Source organism: Teleopsis dalmanni, chromosome 2 (genome assembly GCF_002237135.1).
Source record: "Teleopsis dalmanni isolate 2A chromosome 2, ASM223713v2, whole genome shotgun sequence".
In the NCBI taxonomy this organism is placed as follows: domain Eukaryota; kingdom Metazoa; phylum Arthropoda; class Insecta; order Diptera; family Diopsidae; genus Teleopsis; species Teleopsis dalmanni.
In genome coordinates, this window is record NC_051847.1 from 98,247,593 (window position 1) to 98,268,139 (window position 20,547).

Genomic DNA, 20,547 nt, shown 5'->3' on the forward strand with positions numbered 1-20,547 from the left:
CTCATTTTTAACTTATGCTTCATGTACTGTGATCACTATTCAGCATCTACACATTTAAAAGGTTGCTATACTAATTATTTGTTTTGTTAACTCGTTGAAACTCGTTAGAACAGCTCTGCCATAAAAATATTATTATATATAAATAATATATTTGTGAAAATTGTTAAACCGCTATTTTAACGTATAGTTGGGACCTATATAAACATATAATTATAGGTTGTGTCCACCTATCAGTAAATATACAATCTAGCCGATCAGGTTTTTAATTCATTAATCAGTAGTGAATCAGCACAACATGAATCAATTATGATAAATCACCAATCAATTTGTTTTTTACTTTGTCGTTCGTGAATTGTCAAACAAATTGTATCGCCTATTATTGCATTGCTACAAACACAGCAATGTTTTGCATATACAACTTTTAAATGTTTTCAACTAACAATACATCATACACTACGTTTACGCGAGCCTTAAAAGTTGTTTTAAGGCTCTTAAAATTGATTTTAAGATCGCGTAAACACCCTAAATTGAATTTTGCTTAAAAGCACTTTTAGCTTACTAAATGTAGTTTAACATCACTTTTAGTAAGAAATGTCACTTTTAAGCTTTGCGTAAACACCTTAAAAGCAGTTTAAGATTTGAATTATCAGCTGTTAACAGTAAATAGGTACAAATAATTTGAATTTTATTACAAATAACACTAATCAAATAACTAAAAATATGGAGAAAAGGGAAATGAAAAGAAAAAATTGGATGAGAGAGGAGAAAGAACGTTTAATTAAAATATTTGCAGAAAAACAAATAATTAAATTGTTAGACGGGAAAAAATATAGAAAAAGCCTAATTGCACCCCAGAATCTAAATTAATTAAACTTGTTTATTTTTTATTTTCTATTTGAAAATCTTAACTTTACCGTAATGATGACTTTATATTTAAAACATTTTAGTTTAGTTTAAGTTAAGTTTATTATTTTCAATTATTTAAATTTGTCATTAAGCTCAAATTGTTATAAATAAAAAAAGTATAAATTAATTAATTTAAAATTGGTTTTTTCTACATTATTTTTTTAATTGCTTCTACGTAGAAGTGAAAATTTTCTCGCCAAGTAAGTGCATATATGATCTCGCATAAGATGTCCGGACGACAAATTTTGTCGATTGTACATATGTTCAGGTTGGGAATATTCAACCCTTTAACGAAAGTATTTTCTGCTGGTGCCATTTTATCCTTAAGTAAATCTACAAGCCTGAAAAATATTTGTCGATTCACTCTAAAATCAACAATCCATTGTTCATCGTCATAGAACTACAGAACTTCAACATCCCACCATTCCGAACTTCTCTTCCTTTTGCTAAAAGTTCTTATACGTGGTGGAAGCTAAAAACAAAAATGCATTCTAAATATTTTATGAAAAACTTTATAAAAACACTTACATTCCTTAAAGCCTCATTAGCGGAACTTATTGCCATTTTATTAAAGAGCTGCAATCGCATTTCTCGTAATTTTGTAAATTTTTTACGAGATGTTTTAAAAATCTGCATTGTTGCTTCATTATTATTTTCTACAATTTTGGTTATAATATTTCTTTTTTGCAATAAAAGTAAAACAATTTGTAGTTTTACTCTATTCATTTTAAAAATGTTTAAAATCAACATTTCTGTTTACTGTTAAACAGCTGATTGATTGACAGCTACCTTAAAAGTGCTTTTAATTTTTGTGCGTAAACGCTCTAAGAACAAATTTTAAAATCAGTTTTAAAACTGATTTTAAGACTCGCGTAAACGTAGTGATAGTTTTTTGTTTTAAATATTTTTAATTGTGCCCATTGTAGTCTGTGATTTGTATACATATTTTCAAAACAAGGACCGTTTAATATCGGTGTAAAATTTTTATTTTTGTATATTTACAGCACTATTGTTTGTTGCTCAAAATTTTCAACATTTTCAACATTTTGCAACACTAAAATGAAAACATATGGCTGACTATCAGAATATCAGCTGTGATTGGATTCTTTAAGAAAATTGCGCATCTTTGCGGCTTACCTTTTGATGTGTTATGATTGAAGTCTTATTTGAGTTAAAATAAAAAAGAATTAATTCAAATTTATACAAAAGTACGATATGTACCTTGTACAAAGACGGTAGGTATTAAAGTTGTTTACTTTTCATACAGCAGAAGTGAAAGCGGTGATTTTTAATGCCCGGCAAAAGTAAACAGCAGAGTTAATGGTGAAGACATTTCTGTTTTATTTTGATTTGCATATTCATAAGATCCGTAAGTGACAAACAATTTTTAAGAAGACATTGAAATTAAATCTACTTAGAAGTAAATAAAAGGCTATTTATAGTTTACATGTTCAGGTGTGTTCAAATTGCTCAATGTTAGTTAACTATACCTATTTCGTCTTGTATATGTTTTGTTCTGTTTTGGAACTAATCCGCCGTACTTATCAAAATTTAATCATATATCTGGTAAAAAAAAAATTAATTAAATTCAAAAATATGTATACAAATAAAACCTTCGCTCAGTAACACACCTGCATAATACAAATAGAACATACGCCGCAAGCGGGTGTCAGCAACGTTTAACCGAAAATAAGATAAGATATGGCACACAAATCCATTTTATTTAATATGTCCATTGGGTTAAGGTGTTAACATTAGAAAAATTTATATCAGTTGAATAGTTTGTTTGCCATCGATTGATGGTCTTAGCTAACAGTTTTCTTTGTATAAAATTAATGCTCAATTAATTTTTTAATTTTTATTTTGCTCAAATGGATACAAACAAAAGCATTCGACGGCGGGTTAATACACCTACAGCCGATCCACACACAACAGATCCACTTCTGAGACAGACGCGCTCAACTGGCGATGAGGTAATAACCCAAAAATTATATTCTCTATTTTCTCTCTAACAACAAATAAATGTTTCAGTATCTAAAGACAGCATTAAAGTTCAAAATATATAGTGTTAATTAATATTTAATCGAATTAATTAAATTATTCATTTTTCAATTCTAAATTACTGTAAATTATACTTGTTGTTGTAACGAAAATTACCAGCTTATGTCTGCAGATTAAGTCATCAAAATGTGTCTGAGTTTGTAGATATATAATCAATATGTGGTCATTATTTTAAAATAGTCGAAAATAGAAATAAAAACTCTTAAATGTTAACATATTTAGTCATCCTTATATATTCTTTAAAGTTATATATATTATTTTGATGAAATTCAAATATCAGTCAGGAATTGAACTAAAAAATAAATTCTTAGTACTTATTAACTAATAAATGGTTTTCAAATCAGAAATTTTTTAATCTATACATTTTTTTAAAAATCATTATTATAATTATCTAATATAATTTTTCATATCTAATATTAATATACCCATAATAATTTAACGATAGATAAATTTCCAAATATTTTCAGCTACTGTTTAGGTCCGACTACCACAAGTTGCCATAAATTTTATTTTTATTCATTTTGTCATAGATTTTAAATTAATGATTTTTATTTATTCTTTGTAAAAATTAAAAGGTACAAAGAGTGTTCATTGATATATTTACTTCATACATATATACGCACATTAGACTATATGATTTTATAGATTACGCATAAGTTAAATACCGAGATTAGATTAATTTTCGTCACCCTCATTCAATCAATTTATATATATATATATATATATGAAAAATATTTTAGAAATATTTACTTATTAATAAATATTATAATTATCAGGTCGGTTGTAAAAAATTTTTTGTTACTCAGAACAAAATTAAATGGCAATGGGCTCCGGCATTTCTTGGCTTTTGGGTGCTTTTGTACTGGAGCATTTCTGTCCCAGCGTTTCATCGATTACCTGAACCACTTAGTATTAAAGATGAGACAAAATATCCAGATCGTTTTATTGCAGAGCGCGCCGAAATTAATTTACAAAATCTAATTGAGCTTGGACCTCGCGTTGTAGGTAGCGCTGCCAATGAGCAAGGGGTGGTTAAGTATTTCATGAGCAAAATGCAGAAATTGAGAAGTGAAGTTCTTAGCACTTATGAAATTGAAGCTGATGTTCAAGTCGCATCTGGTAGCTATGTACATTGGGAAATGGTAAACATGTACCAAAGTATTCAAAATTTCGTAATAAAAGTTAGCCCAAAGGGCACAAACAGTACATCGTATTTATTAGTTAACAGTCACTACGATTCAGTACCCGGAGGACCAGGTATGTTATTAGTAGCTTTTCGCTTAATTAAATAAACTATTGAATTATTTTTTCTTACTTTGACAGGAGCGGGTGATGATGGTAAATAATATATGTGAAATTATTAATAGGAAATACAACTTATGCTGTTTGCTAAATTTTAGGTACAATGGTAGCTATAATGCTAGAAACATTACGTGTTTTAATCAAATCAAAGCAACCTCTTAGGCATCCAGTTGTTTTTCTGTTTAATGGCGCCGAGGAAAATCCTTTACAAGCATCACACGCTTTTATAACTCAGCACAAATGGGCGAAAAATTGCAAGTGAGTTTCTAAAATAAACTTAAAAATATAAATTTATTTTGCTTTATTTAAGGGCATTAATTAATTTGGATTCAGCTGGAAGTGGAGGCAGAGAAATTCTTTTTCAATCTGGTCCAAATCATCCTTGGTTAATGAAGGTTAATATTATAGTATTTATTATTTTATTTATGTAAGGAACACGTTTTTTGTATAATAGCATTATCGACGAGCTATCGTCCATCCTTATGCTTCAACTGTAGCAGAAGAAATGTTTCAGCGTCATTTTATTCCTTCAGATACAGACTTTCGTATTTTCCGCGATCATGGTCGAGTTCCAGGTAAACAATCTCTTAATTATTAATATTGAACCAATGAATTGTGCTATAATTTGCAAGAAAAAAGAAAATTAATATTAAATTAACAAATAAAATATTCAAAAGCGAAATTGTCACAATTTGTAAAATATATAGCAATAATAACCAATTTAAATGAGAATCGAATTTAAATAAATATAAATATCTCCTCTGATAAGAATGTGCACACATTCTTATTGTTTTTTTTATTATTAATATAAAAACATTATTGTGTTAATATGTTCTTTAAATGTCAATTTTTTAAGGTCTTGATATGGCTCATCAGTATAACGGTTATGTTTATCACACACGATATGATCGCCCTGAAATCATTCCACGTGGAACATTCCAAAATACTGGAGACAATGTATTAGCCTTAGTACGTGAAATAGCTAATGCTCCAGAACTTGATGATACTTCGGTATTTTAGTATTATAATATCTCAATAACTGTGAATTACTTATTCGTTTATTTATAGAAATATTCAGAAGGTCACACAATATTTTTCGATGTGATGGGTATGTTTTTAGTGTTTTATTCTGAGACTGAGGGAACAATACTTAATGTAATTGTTTCAATATCTGCTATTATAACATGTTTGTACTCGTTTAAAATGATGGCAAACACTACCGGACTTAAATTTCATAAGGTGCTTAAACGCTCTATTTACACTCTTGGAGTGCAGGCAGTTGCAGTTATTTTTGCTGCAGCATTATGTTTTCTGATGGGAGTAATGATGGATGTAATGCACATGCCCATGTCCTGGTTTACAAACTCGTGGTTGATCTTTGGTTTATACTTTTGTCCATTGTTCTTTGGTTTCGCGATTATACCTGCATTGTATTTTAACATGTCAAAGGATGTAAGTATTATATAGATAATTAGTAATAATCAATAAAAAAAGCTTTACATTTTATGATTTTATGTTCTTTGTAGGACCGGTTCCCAATTGGATTTAGTGTACAATTGTTATTACATTGCCACTGTTTAGTGCTTGTATTCTTAACATTATTGATGACAGTATGCAAAATACGTTCAGCTTTTATGCTTATGTTAGCCATACTATTTTACACGACAGGACTAATTGTTAACTTGGTGACAAAACTGCATAACAGACGTAATTATTTTGTGAAATATCTATATTTAAAATAATCTTTAATATATAATATATTTCTTTAGCAACTTCGTGGTTAATTCCACATATGATATTTGGCATACCACCTTTTCTATTTTACTCATATCTTTCACATGGATTCTTTGTTACTTTTATTCCTATGACCGGACGTTTTGGAGCTAGTGTGAATCCTGATCTTATAATTTGTGCTTTTACAGTAGGCGTTGGAATTCTTACCGGTGGATTTATGGTAACTTTAATATTTTCAATATTTTGAATATTTTAAGAATTATTAATGATATGCATTAGTTGTAAATTAGAGTTTGTAAACACATAAACACAATTACCATATGATTGAATTAAAAGTCAGATTTTTTACATTAGTTAATTAAGGACAATAAAATTGTAGTTATTTTATGGATTTTTATAATCTATTTAAAAAACCTTATCATCTCGTGTTTATTATGTTTCGGATATTAAATACTCGTGGGACCAGAATTATTGTTATACTCGTAATAGTAATAAATTACTCGAATTAGTTGAAAACAAATAGACTTATAGAATGGCATAACTTTTTTAAACAAATTATACACTTCATAGAATTAAGTTTGTTTAAACCAAACGCTTTCTATATGAAAATACATAACCTTTTCTATTTAGACTGGTTTTGGTAACAAAGTGACTAAGCTCTTTGCTAGAACAATTAACCATTCATTTAAAAAAGATTAAAACTTACAATATGTAATATAATAAATCTGACTATTAGATTGAAATGTAAAAAAAAATTTTAATTTTTTTTCTTTTAGATTCCAGTTCTAAATCTATTTAAGAAATCAAAAACTATTATATCTTCATTGCTTGTAGTCACTCTTATATTTGTAATTGTAGCCGCAACACATATTGGATTTCCGTATCGCTCTGAAACAAACGTACAGAGATTCTCAGTATTAGTAAGTTTATCTTATCGTTTTCCAATAAATTGTTTAATTTATTATTAAATTTTTAGCATACAAAACGAGTTTTTCGTGATCCTAATAATGCAGTTCGTAGAGTTGAAACAGGTTACTTTATTATGCCGCAAGATAGACGTACATATTCAGTCAAAAGTATACATTCTATAATATATTTTCATTCCTATTAATATTCATTACCAATGCTTACTGCAGATAAGGTTATAAATATGACACTTGCTGAAACTATTGAAGCTGATTGTCAGAGAGAGATGCTTTGTGGATTACCTCTTTATAATCATCGTTGGCACAAAGCCAGGTTTGTTTTTTTATAATTTTTGTTTTTATTGTATGCAGTATTTGCATTTATCGATAAATATTTTTTATAGAGCATCAAGTGTGTGGATACCTGGTCCCGAGCCTACTTTTGACAATATGCCACATATAAAAATCAAGGCTAAAAATCAAATTTCGAAGACGAAAATTCGTTACGAATTTGAACTAAGTGGTCCCGACCACATGGCTTTATTTATAAAACCCCTGAACGATGCTGATATAGTAAATTGGTCTTTCCACTATACTCCTTTACGTATGAACTGGAAACCACCATATTTTATTTACTTTTCTTATGGCGTAGATGGTACTCCACTAAATTTCTGGATAGAATTTGAGGTAAGCTTATCAGATATCACATATGTTATATATATTTCAAAAAGTTATACTAACTATTAGTACTTTTTCATTTAATATTTTATATAATAACACAACATGCATACTAATTTTAACGCTTTGTTTTTATGAATATTTGATTTAGAAATTTATTTACCATTTATTAGAAATATTTGAAACATTTATACATAAATTAATATAGATACTATTTAATTATTTTTTCAGAGGCCGTCGGCAGATTGGAGTAAACTAATCCTTGAAATCGGTGTTAGTGGGCATTGGAACCATCATGAATACATGTTAACAAAAGATTTTAAGAAATTCCTTAGTAGTTTTCCTAAGTACGTTGATGCCACTGCTTGGCCTGCATCTTATGAGACTTGGCAATTCTAAAATATTCTTTTATAATGTTTTAAATTAAAAAGTATGTATTAAATATTCAATTCTGATTAAATAATAAGATCAAATTTTTAAATAATTTCTTTTAATATATGATTGTTAAGAATTTAATAAGATTGGATGTTAAGTAGTTATGGGCTGCAAATAAATACATTTATTGGTATTAAATTAACGTAACATTAAAATTGTAAAAAAAAACACTTAATGTTATCGCTATTGTAATTAAATGGTCAAATGTATTTAGTCTTTTATCTTTAATAATATACAGTTTATATACATAATTATAAAATAACTGTTATCGATTCATGATTCTTTTGTATTGCAAAGCAATATGTATAAAAAATCTATAAATTTGTATTTAATTCAATTATTTAATTTTTGCATTTATTTTTTATGATTGCTACATGCTTTGATTTTGTTTTTTATTTCGAATTTTATAATTACGTTATTTATATCCCATTATTGCGTTATTAAAATCCTTCTGTGTATATGTATTCCTTACAAAAGATAACTTTCAAAATTTTTTATATTATTTGTAGTAGTTTCTAATATCGATCCGTTACATTAAATTTATTTTATTAAACACCTTTTATGAATTATTTATTTGTTATTTATAATGTCGACCGTAATTAAAAAAAAAAAAAATTCCCAAAAAAATATCATGAAAATAATTTGATAAGATTTTGGTTCTAAAAACTTACATTTTAATCAAAAACGACCATAAGGTAGATTTAATTTATATTGTCATATCAATTGCTCTCAAATTGTTAAATCTACATACAGAAAAAACATCTGTACACATTATATGTAATTTTTTTAAATTATATATAATTTGAATAATATATTTTATACATATTCTTTATAAATTTGATCTGATAATGTTATATGAATATATAATTTCTTGTATAGAAGTCAGGTATTTACAGTATAGTCATATAACTTCGTTTGAAGTCGATAATCTCTTTTTCGATCAAAACGGTATATTCTGCCAATAATGCATAGAATGAAATAATTATAAATGCATACAACTTCGAAAAATTCTGTAAGAAATTAGGTTCTGGTTATAATGTGTTTTCAACGATATATTTTAAAGGTGAAAGAGTACATCATAAAAACCATTACAAAAGAAAATAACAAGAAAGTACTTTTATATATATGAAATAGTTATGCTTCACATTTGGTTTGTATCTTTAAACCTAATTCATATTATAACTATATTGGCTTATGCAAGATAAGCTAAAAAAAAACTCAACTTTTAAAACTGTTATAAGGTTACAACTTCATCACAAATATGTAAAATTTTATTTTACTCCACAGTTTACTAACTGCATATATATATATATATATATATATATATATGTATATGTAACTTTAATAAAAAACAAAAACTCCATTTAATAAATATATTCTTGATAACTTACTTCAAAAAAAGTCTGATAAAAGAACTGAAAAAATGTAAATGATGTCCATCTGTCTTTTAGAATGACTGCAAATAGTGGAGTAGTTGGATAGTGCCAAGGTGAATGATATGTTTTATGCAGTATACAAAATTAATTGTAATAATAGAAACTCAACTGAACCTTCGCAATGTTAGTAAGAAATGCAAAACGACATCAAACTGGACATATCCAAAAGCATCCTATTAATTATTGTGAAAGTACAAGCATTTCTTCACTTTTCAACATTTACACTATTTTGAAGCTTGATATATGTATATACATATGTATTTTGTGTAATTATATAAATTTTATATTTCTATACAGTACACAACAGTTGCTGATTCAAAAAGTAATGCACTAATTTGTGTATTTCTATATTCTTTACATACATAATATGAAAAAATAAGTATAATGCATATCAAAGACCTTTTGAACTACATACAATAACAGGTTTGATGAGACGATTCTATATTTTGTAAAATAGTCTCATGCAATTTAGATTTTGAATTGACGAAACCAAATGACTGTACATTGGAGCTGTTATATAAACTGAAACTAAATTCATTTTTTTCTATTATTTTTAAAAATATATATTGAAAATTGGTATCTTGTGTGATATTGTAATGAACCTTTTTCTGTGGTTCGTATAGCGAGGGGTTTACTTAGCCGTCACTAAGATCTTCACAAGAATATTTGTTTAATAAGAGTCTGTCACTTCCGAAAACCGAACTGATCAGAACTCGATCCTGTAAATCCGACGATATAACACCGACACACGCAACTGTTAAAGCTACGTGTGTTATATTATATGATGAAGACAACAAGCCCTTCACTATTCACCATAAAGTGTCCAAGGATCAGAGACGTTAGGTTACTAACCTTCAGTTTCCGACATTATAGTATGGACACACGTTCCTGTTGAAGCCACGTCTGTTACACTTCCTGCGATCTAGATTCAATTTCTGTTTAAGCGCTGAATCCTTCTTACCTTCAGTTCAGTTGTCTACCTCACTTTTTCCCGATTCCTCTCACACCGTTTATGTAGATTAACCTTATGTAGATTAATCTATTTGCACTCATGGAATTTTCGTTCAAAAAAATTATATTTAATAAAATTCATTTTCAAACATAGTACTTGCACTTTAACATAGTACTTGCACTCAATCTTTATCTAAGGCCGAGAACCATCTATCTATTTATCTAAGTCTGAGACCCTCTACCAGGTGCACGCACTTTTTATATCAACAACGATCGACGGTGCTCTCCGTTAATGCATCGAAGTTCATTAACCGTTGACAAAGCTCCTTTTTCTGCACTGCACCGAGCGAAAGTTCAGCTTTATGGCCAATATCCGTTTCTCACTCATGTGGAAGCTGGGATTTGTTCTTGCTTAAGCTTTAATCCAATTCCACACCTTGGCAGAAAAGCTTTCTTCGGGAAAGCTTTGCGGGGTGGATTTCGGTGAGTTGGTTTTTGAACTGGCGTCTTTCGATTTAATGTATTCAAGTGTGTGTTTGTGTACCATTTGTGAAATGTGTTCCTTGTTGATTTCTGTACTCAGCCGTACCCGCAGATTTGAAACACAAAATTTTTAAGTTGATAACATTTTAGCCGTTACAATATGGATAGTGGAGTTAACAATGTAAAGAATGTAAAGCAAATTCGGTTTAAAACGTAACAATAGATCTGTGGCATTTTTCATAAGGTGTTCTATTATAATTAATTCATTTCAAATAGGTATATATTTAAATAGTTACAAAATGAATTATTATCATTAACATGTAATCTTAAATGATGATTTAAGATAACTGAAACTTCCAAATTTTCATTTGTTAAAAGTATTACCAGATATCTATGATAGTTGTAATATCAATGGAGTAAATAAAAAAAAAGTATATATTTATATTGTTAAAAAATACTAACTAATACTAAAAGCACATTAAATATACTTTTAAAAATAAATAGTATAATTTTTATACATTTACTTGGTTTTACCATTGAATTTTTTCCAAACACTTGCTTTATATCTTTGAGCCACTGTGTGTAGAAAGCTTCAAAAGTAAAAGTTTATTAATATTGATATTCAAATTTTGAATGAATTTTTTTAAAAAAATAAATTTACGTGCATCATTAATAGTTATAATGGATTAGCTGCACCTATGTGCAATCATATACACCTCTGTAGTCTTCAATACGGTGTCCGATTCCCATGGCATGAACATTCCAACAAAATATGGAGAATGGAATGTTAATATAAAGTCAGCTACACAAGTATGTGAATGCTCACTACACTTTAATTAGGGTAATAGTAAAATATTTTATTCCGATTGCCGTGATTAAAAATATAGTTTATAATGACATTTTAATTTTGTGAAATGTTTTTATTATTTAAGAGAAAAAGACAATTACAAGCCATTGTCAACCATCCTTAGGGAATTATGAAATATAATCTTAGAAATTGAATAATATTTAAAAAAATGTAGGTAATATAGGTAATATTTGTTTAACAAATAGTTCTAGAGTACATCTACTCCAAAATTTACAAACTATTTTTGCAATTAACTAGTTAATAGTGTAGCAATTAGTCGCATTTTTTCAAAATAGCACCATTATAGTCTAAATCATGATTTCTCAATTAAATAAAATTTAAAACTTTTTGTGATAGATTATTTCCTTGCGTTTTTTTTTAATTTTGGTATTCGCTAATTGATTTGTTGTAGTATAAACACTTAATTTGAATTATACATCTGTAGTGAAAACATGTATTCAATTGTTGCAACTATCGCTAATTGAGACCTATTATTTCTAAATAGAGTATTATAAAATTGAGTTTATTTTAAAAGACAAAAAAATATAATTGTTCTCGAAAAATAAAAGAGGCCCACCTCATTCGGTCTTGTCTTATCGTTATTTTAATTTGTTGTTGTTAAGGACTGCACAAGTATTCTGCTTAGATGTACGTTTTTGTGTGAATAGTAGTACTATCAAGTATCACAGTTCTTCACGTTTATTAGGTTTAAATTGATAAGAATTTAAAATGAGTATAAATAATGAAACGAAACATTCTTTTATACCTCAGTATGAAAGTGTCGTTAGTTTATAGCGGTTTTTAGTCCCAAAAGCGGAAAATATTAAATTAAGATTACATTAACGCTAGCTTTTGTTTGAATTTTTGAATTAAATTTGTATATAAAAAGAGAAAAAGAGAATTTTAACTGAAATGACATTATTAGAAGAAGAAAAATCAATCTCTCATAAAAATAAAAAACATCCATTTTACTTGGCAGTAGTATTTTGCGTTGTATGGTATTTGCTATTCTATGTAGCAACGATTCCCAGTTTCTATTCTTATCCTGAAACTAAATTTATAAGAGATGAAGATAAATACACCGACCAGTTTATTGGAGAAAGAGCACATGCCCAGCTGGTTGGATTAGCCACCATTGGCGTAAAAGTTGCTGGATCACCTGCAAATGAAATAACTGCTGTAAATTATTTACTTCAAGAAATAAGTAAAATCAAAAATGCTTCTCGTAGTGACCTATACAATATAGACGTTAATGTACAAAAAGCTTCGGGAGATTTTCGTTTAAACCGTTTAACCATCAACTACAATAACGTCACAAATATAGCAGTAAAAATTGCTACCAAAAATTCGGAGAGTAAATCTTTTCTCTTAATAAATTCACATTTTGACAGCGAAATGGGTTCTCCAGGTGCAGGTGATGCTGGTGTCATGATTGCAATTATGCTTGAAACTTTGAGAGTTATTTCGATATCAGAAAGACCTCTGAAAAATGCAATTGTCTTTCTATTAAATGGTGCCGAAGAAACTAGATTACTTGGATCACATGCATTTATTACACAACATGAATGGGCTCCGTTTTGCAAGTAAGTGACGTTACTATTATAAATGTTATAAAATATTATTATGAATATATAAAGGGCACTCATAAATCTTGATTCAGCTGGGTCTGGTGGAAGAGAAGTTCTTTTTCAAACTGGCCCAAATCATCCTTGGTTAATGAAGGTGAATATTGTACCAATTTAAGAATGCAAAATTAAGCAGTTTTTAGATAATATTATATTTAGTATTATAGTAAAAGCGCACCTAATCCATATGCAACCACTTTAGCAGAAGAACTCTTTCAAAACAATTATATACCATCGGATACAGATTTTCGTGTTTTTCGAGATTATGGAAATATACCCGGATTGGATATGGCTCACACTTTAAATGGATATGTATACCATACGAAATATGACACAATTACAAACCTTGAAAGAGGAACATATCAAACCACCGGTGAGAATATACTTGCTTTAGCTTGGGCATTAGCAAATGCGGATGAAATGCAAAATACAGAGGTAACAATATATAGTCCTATTTGATAAACTTATTCTATATCTACTTTTGTAGATTTATTCTGAAGGACACACAATATTCTACGATTATCTTGGATGGTTTATGATATTCTACAAAGAATCTACTGGAATAGCTATTAACATTACATCGTCCGTATGTGCTCTGATCGCAATATGCGTTTCAATATATATGACTACAAAGGAAAAATATATCGAATCGGCTAAGCATGTTTATATGAAATTTTCCATAATCATAGCAGTTCAAATTCTTACGGTCTCCGTAGCTATGGGAGTAACAATTCTAATTGGAGTTATTGTTGACGCTATGGGTTTGACACAAGCATGGTACTCAGAAGAGTGGCTTATATTTGGATTATACTTTTGCCCAATGTTTTTCACATTGAGTATGATACCTGCTCTCTACATACACTGGACAAAAAAAATAGTAATCACATTAGCACAAATCAAAATTTTCCTTTATTACTAATCCATCACAATTTTGTAGACGAGTTTAAAACTTAATGATACCATAGCCTTCTTTATGCATACCCATTGCATCATATTGGTTTTCATATGTCTTTTGATGACTGGACTTAGTATACGTTCAGCGTTCTTTCCAATGATTGCAATATTCTTTTACGCGATATCAGTAATTCTAAATATTTTGGCCAAGTTTATATGCAAAGGTAAACATGCTTCGACATATAATTTCGCATATTAGAACTATGTAACCATATCCTCTAAAATGTTTTAGGAAAAGACTACTTCATTTGCATCCACTTATTGTGTCAACTTTTACCTTTTTGGTATTACACTTACCTGACTTTTGCTTTTTTAAAAACTTTTATTCCAATGCAAGGGCGTGATGGTGCTACGAGTAACCCGGAACTACTTATATCTGGATTCAGCGCAATTATGTCAATTCACTTCGCCGGTTTTATAGTAAGCTTGAAGTCTTATATGCTTTGTTACTTACTTACTACTTACTATTTTACTAGTTGCCAATTTTACATAAGTTCAAAAAATCAATGACACTTATATCCGTTTTCGGTATATTGACAATAATTTTTGTAATAATTGCTGCTACCCCAGCTGGTTTCCCTTATAAAAAGAACGTTGCTGCACAAAGATTTTTTGCTTTGGTATGTATTAAAATTTTCATTAAGTTTGCTAGAAGATATTTATTTATAATCGTTATTGAATTATGTACAAAAGCATTCAAACCGTATTATACATGATGTTAATGGAAATATAGTCAAAAATGACTCTGGATTTTACGTACAACCTGAAGATACACGTTACGATTCTTTAGAAAATTCTGTATACAAAAATGCTCTACCGCAGTCATGGATGGAGGAAGAATGTGAGCAGGAACTTATTTGTGGGCTACCTCTGTACTATTCAAACTGGCAAACTGAAAGGTTTTAATAATTTTTAAATCATTATTTTAATAAATTTTATACGATTTAAATATTTTAGATTATACGGTCGTTGGATTCCCGCAGTACCTATAAAACCAATTATGGATACTGAGATTCGTCTCCTATCCAGGGAAATCATTGACTCAACAAATGTAAAATACAATTTTAACGTAAAGTCATCTGATCGTTTTAGTTTATATGTAGAACCAATGCATGATTTCAAAGTGAAAAACTGGTCTTTCGACACCACAGTTTTGAACAATTCATATAAGCCTCCTTACTATATATATTACTTTAATGCAAAAACCGATAATTCAGTTCAATTTTGGATTCAGATGCAGGTAAACACGTAAAAATATATTTTTAAATAAAAATCTTGAAATATAAATTAAACTTAATCCGTAGCTCAACGATGTACAACTCGAAGGTCCTGCAATGAGAATCGGCATTGTCACACATTTTCTATATCACAACGAATATTACACGGATGAATTCAAAGACTTTATCAAATCATTTCCAGATTGGGCCTACCCCGCTACTTGGACTGCAACTTTTGAAAGCTGGTACTTTTAAGATGAATTTGAAAGAACATTAAATTATTGTAGTACATAAAAAATACTAGCTTTTATAGTTATATCAGTTGTGATAAGTAAGTTTATCAAATTAGCGTATTGCTTAGCTACTTAATCATTAGTAAAACAATACAATTCAAATATTGATAATCAGCCGCAAAATATTAATCTTATCTACGAGGTAATTAAAATACATAATTCGGTTTTATTAAAGAATTTTCAATTTAGTAGGTTTTCTGTTAAGTTATCGCATAGAGCTTATTTATTGGGGCAATTGCTTACTGGCTACAGTAACATTAATATTTAAAAATAGGCAGGCCAGGTAAGAAGAAACTTAATGTGTTTTTGAGGGTAATATTTCCTGTTGCAAAAAGAAATATGGTATCCCATCGAATACCTTAATTAATTGAAAGTAAAATGTATAAACAAATTTATTTAATAAAAAAGTGATTTGGAATTTGTATTACGAATAAAAAAAAATTGCAAATATGAATTATAAATTTTTTAATAAATTTACTTTACTTCATGAAATATAGAATTGTGTTGAAATTTCGAAAATATCCGATGTTTTATTACAGTGAAATATGCGTTATTATCCAATATTCAATATTCGATTAAAGCCAACGGAAGTGTTTTATCGATTTCAAAAAGTTCACAAGATTATACCTCAGATATATCGATGGAGGAAGTGTAAAGTTAATTCGTTGTCATGAGAAAATTTCTGGCTTAACATTTTTATATCATAAAATTTTAAAATTTTAAACAACCTTAATCTTCTCTAATTATTTAAGTAACTGTGATAATCCATCTCTACAAAGCGGTGCTATTATATCGTTGGAGGGCCGCCGCAGTTTGGTCACATTTATTTTCAACGAACATCTTTCATCTGTCAAATTTCATTGCTAGATTTCATTTCTGTGGTTCACTGAAGTAAGCAATGATAATAATATTGTGAAATTTATGAATTGTTTACAAAAGACTTGAAAATAACTTAATACATAAGGTAAGATACTAAGTTGAGTTATGAACAAAACATATTTGCACCAGCGTTTGCGACTATATACGATTACATGCATCGCATTCGGGAAACTCAGTCGAAGCTGTTACCCCAGAACTAAGCAAAAAATATGAATGTATTTTGATTTGGCAAATGGATGAGTAATGTTGAGAGGGAGAATGTTGAGGCCAAGACATATTTCATATTGTAATAATTTCAATTCTTCCAAATTGCAAATTATAATGCTAACTCCGAATTAATATCCATTACAAGTCAATGAGTTTCTCCAAGCGAGGAATACTTACTTCTCGTCGCCTCACATTTTATTCACGTTTCACTTAACATATTTATATCAAATATAATCTAATAGTTAAGTTAAATTAAACGTAAATGATTATTTTGATCTTTTTATTCATAATATTTACTTATTTACCTATTTCCATGACTTATTATCGACTTGGGCTATAGTGATTAACCTTGTACTTACGGAGGTGTTGATAAGATGTAAAATTTAGTTTACATTATAAAACATTTTTATAGTCTTTCTGCAGTTCAGTTGCGATAATATTTTTTTTTATTTCAGATGACTTCAGCAATGTCAGAACTGTTTTCGGATTCTACCGATAAAAAGGAATCGACTAAATTTCAGTGGTACTGGGCACCTGTATATTGCGCAATTTGGTTTCTGCTTTTTTATGTGGCGGTAATACCAAGTTTTTATTCTTATCCTGAGACCCTGCTTATACGTGATGAACATAAATACCCTGATCAGTTTATTGGAGAACGTGCACAAATACAACTATTAGAACTGGCATCAATTGGTATTAAGTTAACGGGTACTGTGGAAAATGAGGTACATGCAATTAACTTTTTGCGAAAAGAAATAGAAAAAATTAAAGCTTCCGCACGTACTGACCTATATGATATTGATGTTAATGTGCAATATTCTTCTGGCAAATTTATGCTATGGGGTATGGCTACCAGTTATCATAATGTGTCAAATGTGATCGTAAAGATATCACCGAAAAACTCAAAAAGTGAATCATATTTGCTCGTAAATTCTCATTTTGATTCAGAAGTGGGTTCTCCAGCCGCAGCAGATGCAGGTGTTATGATTGTCGTAATGCTAGAAACATTACGTGTAATTTCAATATCAGATAAGCCACTAAATAATCCAATAGTATTCCTTTTTAATGGTGCAGAAGAAAGTAATTTACTTGCAGCGCATGGCTTTATAACGCAACACGAATGGGCACAAAATTGCAAGTAAAAAATTGAAGTTTGCGTAAAAGTTATATATATATATTTCTACTAATCTACTAACTATAATTATTATAGAGCTTTAATAAATTTGGATTCAGCTGGATCTGGTGGTCGTGAAATCTTATTTCAATCTGGTCCTAATCATCCATGGTTAATGAAGGTATAATTAACGTTGGTCACATATAACATTTCAAAAACTTGCACTTTTTAGTACTATAAAAAAAGTGCTGTACATCCATATGCGTCAACGATTGGAGAAGAATTGTTTCAAAATGATTTTATACCATCTGACACCGATTTTCGTGTTTTTCGTGATTACCATGGATTGCCTGGTCTAGATATGGCACATACTTTAAATGGATATGTTTACCACACAAAATATGATAATTTCGGTAACTTGGAACGTGGAACATATCAAACAACAGGTGAAAATGTACTTGCTCTTACTTGGGCTTTAGCCAATGCAAAGGAGCTAGAAAATCCTAAGGTATTACCTTGAATTTTACATATAATACTTTCTACTGTAATTATACATTTTTTATTTTATAAAAGGAATATTCGGAAGGGCACACAGTATTTTATGATTATTTAGGTTGGTTTATGATATTCTACAAAGAATCTACTGGAATAGCTATTAACATTACATCGTCCGTATGTGCTCTGATTGCAATATGCGTTTCAATATATATGACTACAAAGGAAAAATACATCGAATCGGCTAAGCATGTTTATATGAAATTTTCCATAATCATAGCAGTTCAAATTCTTGCAGTCTCCGTAGCTATGGGAGTAACAATTCTAATTGGAGTTATTGTTGACGCTATGGGTTTGACACAAGCATGGTACTCAGAAGAGTGGCTTATATTTGGATTATACTTTTGTCCAATGTTTTTCACATTGAGTATGATACCTGCACTCTACATACACTGGACAAAAAAAATAGTAACCACATTAGCACAAATCAAAATTTTCCTTTATTACTAATCCATCACAATTTTGTAGACGAGTTTAAAACTTAATGATACCATAGCCTTCTTTATGCATGCCCATTGCATTATATTGGTTTTCATATGTCTTTTGATGACTGGACTTAGTATACGTTCAGCGTTCTTTCCAATGATTGCAATATTCTTTTACGCGATATCAGTAATTCTTAATATTTTGGCCAAATTTATATTCAAAGGTAAACATCCTTCGACATATAATTTCGCATATTAGAACTATGTAACCATATCCTCTAAAATGTTTCAGGAAGAGATTACTACATTTGCATCCACTTATTGTGTCAACTTTTTCCATTTTGGTTTTATACATATCTGACGTTTGCTTTTTTGAAAACTTTTATTCCAATGCAAGGGCGTGATGGTCCTACGAGTAACCCGGAACTATTTATTTCTGGATTCACCGCAATTATGTCAATTCACTTCGCCGGTTTTATAGTAAGCTTGGAGTCTTATATGCTTTGTTACTTACTTACTACTTACTATTTTACTAGTTACCAATTTTACATAAGTTCAGAAAATCAATAACACTTATATCCGTTTTCGGTATATTGACAATAATTTTCGTAATAATTGCTGCTACCCCAGCTGGTTTCCCTTATAAAAAGGATGTTGCTGCGCAAAGGTTTTATGTTTTGGTATATTTAAATGCAATGAAATGAAAAACGGAATACTAACTCTATATTCTTTTTTTCCTAGCACACAAATCGTGTAATTCATGATTTTGACGGCTTCGTTACCAAAAACAATTCTGGATTTTATATTCAACCAGTTGATACCCGTCCAAAAACACTTGATGATTCAACTTTTAAAGATGCGTTTGAACAATCTTGGATACAAGAAGAATGCGCGTCTGAGGTATTTTGTGGTTTACCACTGTATAACACAAGATGGATGGATTGGAAGTAAAATGAACGTAGAATAAAAAAGTAGAATATGTACTAATTATTGATATTTTTGTTTAGAAATTCGTCACGTTGGATACCTGCAACAACTCCAGTATTCCCCATAGAAACTGAATTGAAACTTTTAAAAAAAGAATACCTTCCAAATGCAAAAATTCGTTTCGAATTCTCAGTTAAAGCAGCCGATCGAATTGTGATTTATATAGACCCATATTCCGGTACTAAAGTGACTGACTGGTCTTTTGATGATACTCCTTTGAAAGAAAATTTTGCAACACCGTACTTTGTTTATCATGTTTATTCAATGGATACTACACCGCTTTATTTTTGGATAGAATTTGAGGTATAACATAATGTTATATATTTTAAAAAAATTGCATTATCATTATTTCTGTTTAGCGTGACTCGCCAACATATGAAGGCCCCACTTTCAGAATTGGTGTTGGAGCTCACTTTCTATATCATGAAAACGATTTCACTGAAGAGTATAAAACATTCCTAAAATCGTTTCCTGAATGGTCCTATGCAACTAAATGGATTGCGTCTTTTAATAGTTGGATGTTTTAAAATAATGTATAAAAACAATTTATTTT

General features: G+C 29.4%; 3 protein-coding genes across 3 annotated transcripts; all 3 read left to right on the forward strand.

Moving 5' to 3' along the window:
* The first annotated feature begins 2,005 nt into the window (after positions 1 to 2,005).
* On the forward strand, positions 2,006 to 8,241 carry LOC119684918 (endoplasmic reticulum metallopeptidase 1-like). The gene is made up of 16 exons (XM_038099055.1): positions 2,006 to 2,141; positions 2,795 to 2,879; positions 3,744 to 4,224; positions 4,291 to 4,305; positions 4,368 to 4,527; positions 4,580 to 4,664; positions 4,724 to 4,844; positions 5,126 to 5,280; positions 5,338 to 5,721; positions 5,796 to 5,976; positions 6,039 to 6,223; positions 6,780 to 6,923; positions 6,980 to 7,079; positions 7,140 to 7,242; positions 7,313 to 7,595; positions 7,818 to 8,241. Exons 1-16 carry the CDS (start codon positions 2,122 to 2,124, stop codon positions 7,983 to 7,985), a joined length of 2,670 nt encoding a protein of 889 aa, XP_037954983.1. The 5' UTR covers positions 2,006 to 2,121; the 3' UTR covers positions 7,986 to 8,241.
* A 4,395-nt stretch (positions 8,242 to 12,636) lies between these two features.
* Positions 12,637 to 15,815, forward strand: LOC119684920 (endoplasmic reticulum metallopeptidase 1-like). Its single transcript, XM_038099057.1, has 10 exons — positions 12,637 to 13,321; positions 13,376 to 13,460; positions 13,523 to 13,798; positions 13,851 to 14,240; positions 14,301 to 14,481; positions 14,550 to 14,737; positions 14,794 to 14,937; positions 15,011 to 15,216; positions 15,275 to 15,557; positions 15,622 to 15,815. The coding sequence occupies exons 1-10, from the start codon at positions 12,651 to 12,653 to the stop codon at positions 15,787 to 15,789; spliced, it is 2,592 nt and encodes an 863-aa protein (XP_037954985.1). The 5' UTR covers positions 12,637 to 12,650; the 3' UTR covers positions 15,790 to 15,815.
* A 211-nt stretch (positions 15,816 to 16,026) lies between these two features.
* LOC119684919 (endoplasmic reticulum metallopeptidase 1) lies at positions 16,027 to 20,538 on the forward strand. Its single transcript, XM_038099056.1, has 11 exons — positions 16,027 to 16,110; positions 17,369 to 18,051; positions 18,124 to 18,208; positions 18,260 to 18,535; positions 18,601 to 18,990; positions 19,051 to 19,231; positions 19,300 to 19,487; positions 19,544 to 19,687; positions 19,749 to 19,954; positions 20,015 to 20,297; positions 20,354 to 20,538. The coding sequence occupies exons 2-11, from the start codon at positions 17,369 to 17,371 to the stop codon at positions 20,519 to 20,521; spliced, it is 2,604 nt and encodes an 867-aa protein (XP_037954984.1). The 5' UTR covers positions 16,027 to 16,110; the 3' UTR covers positions 20,522 to 20,538.
* The last annotated feature ends 9 nt before the right edge of the window (positions 20,539 to 20,547 follow it).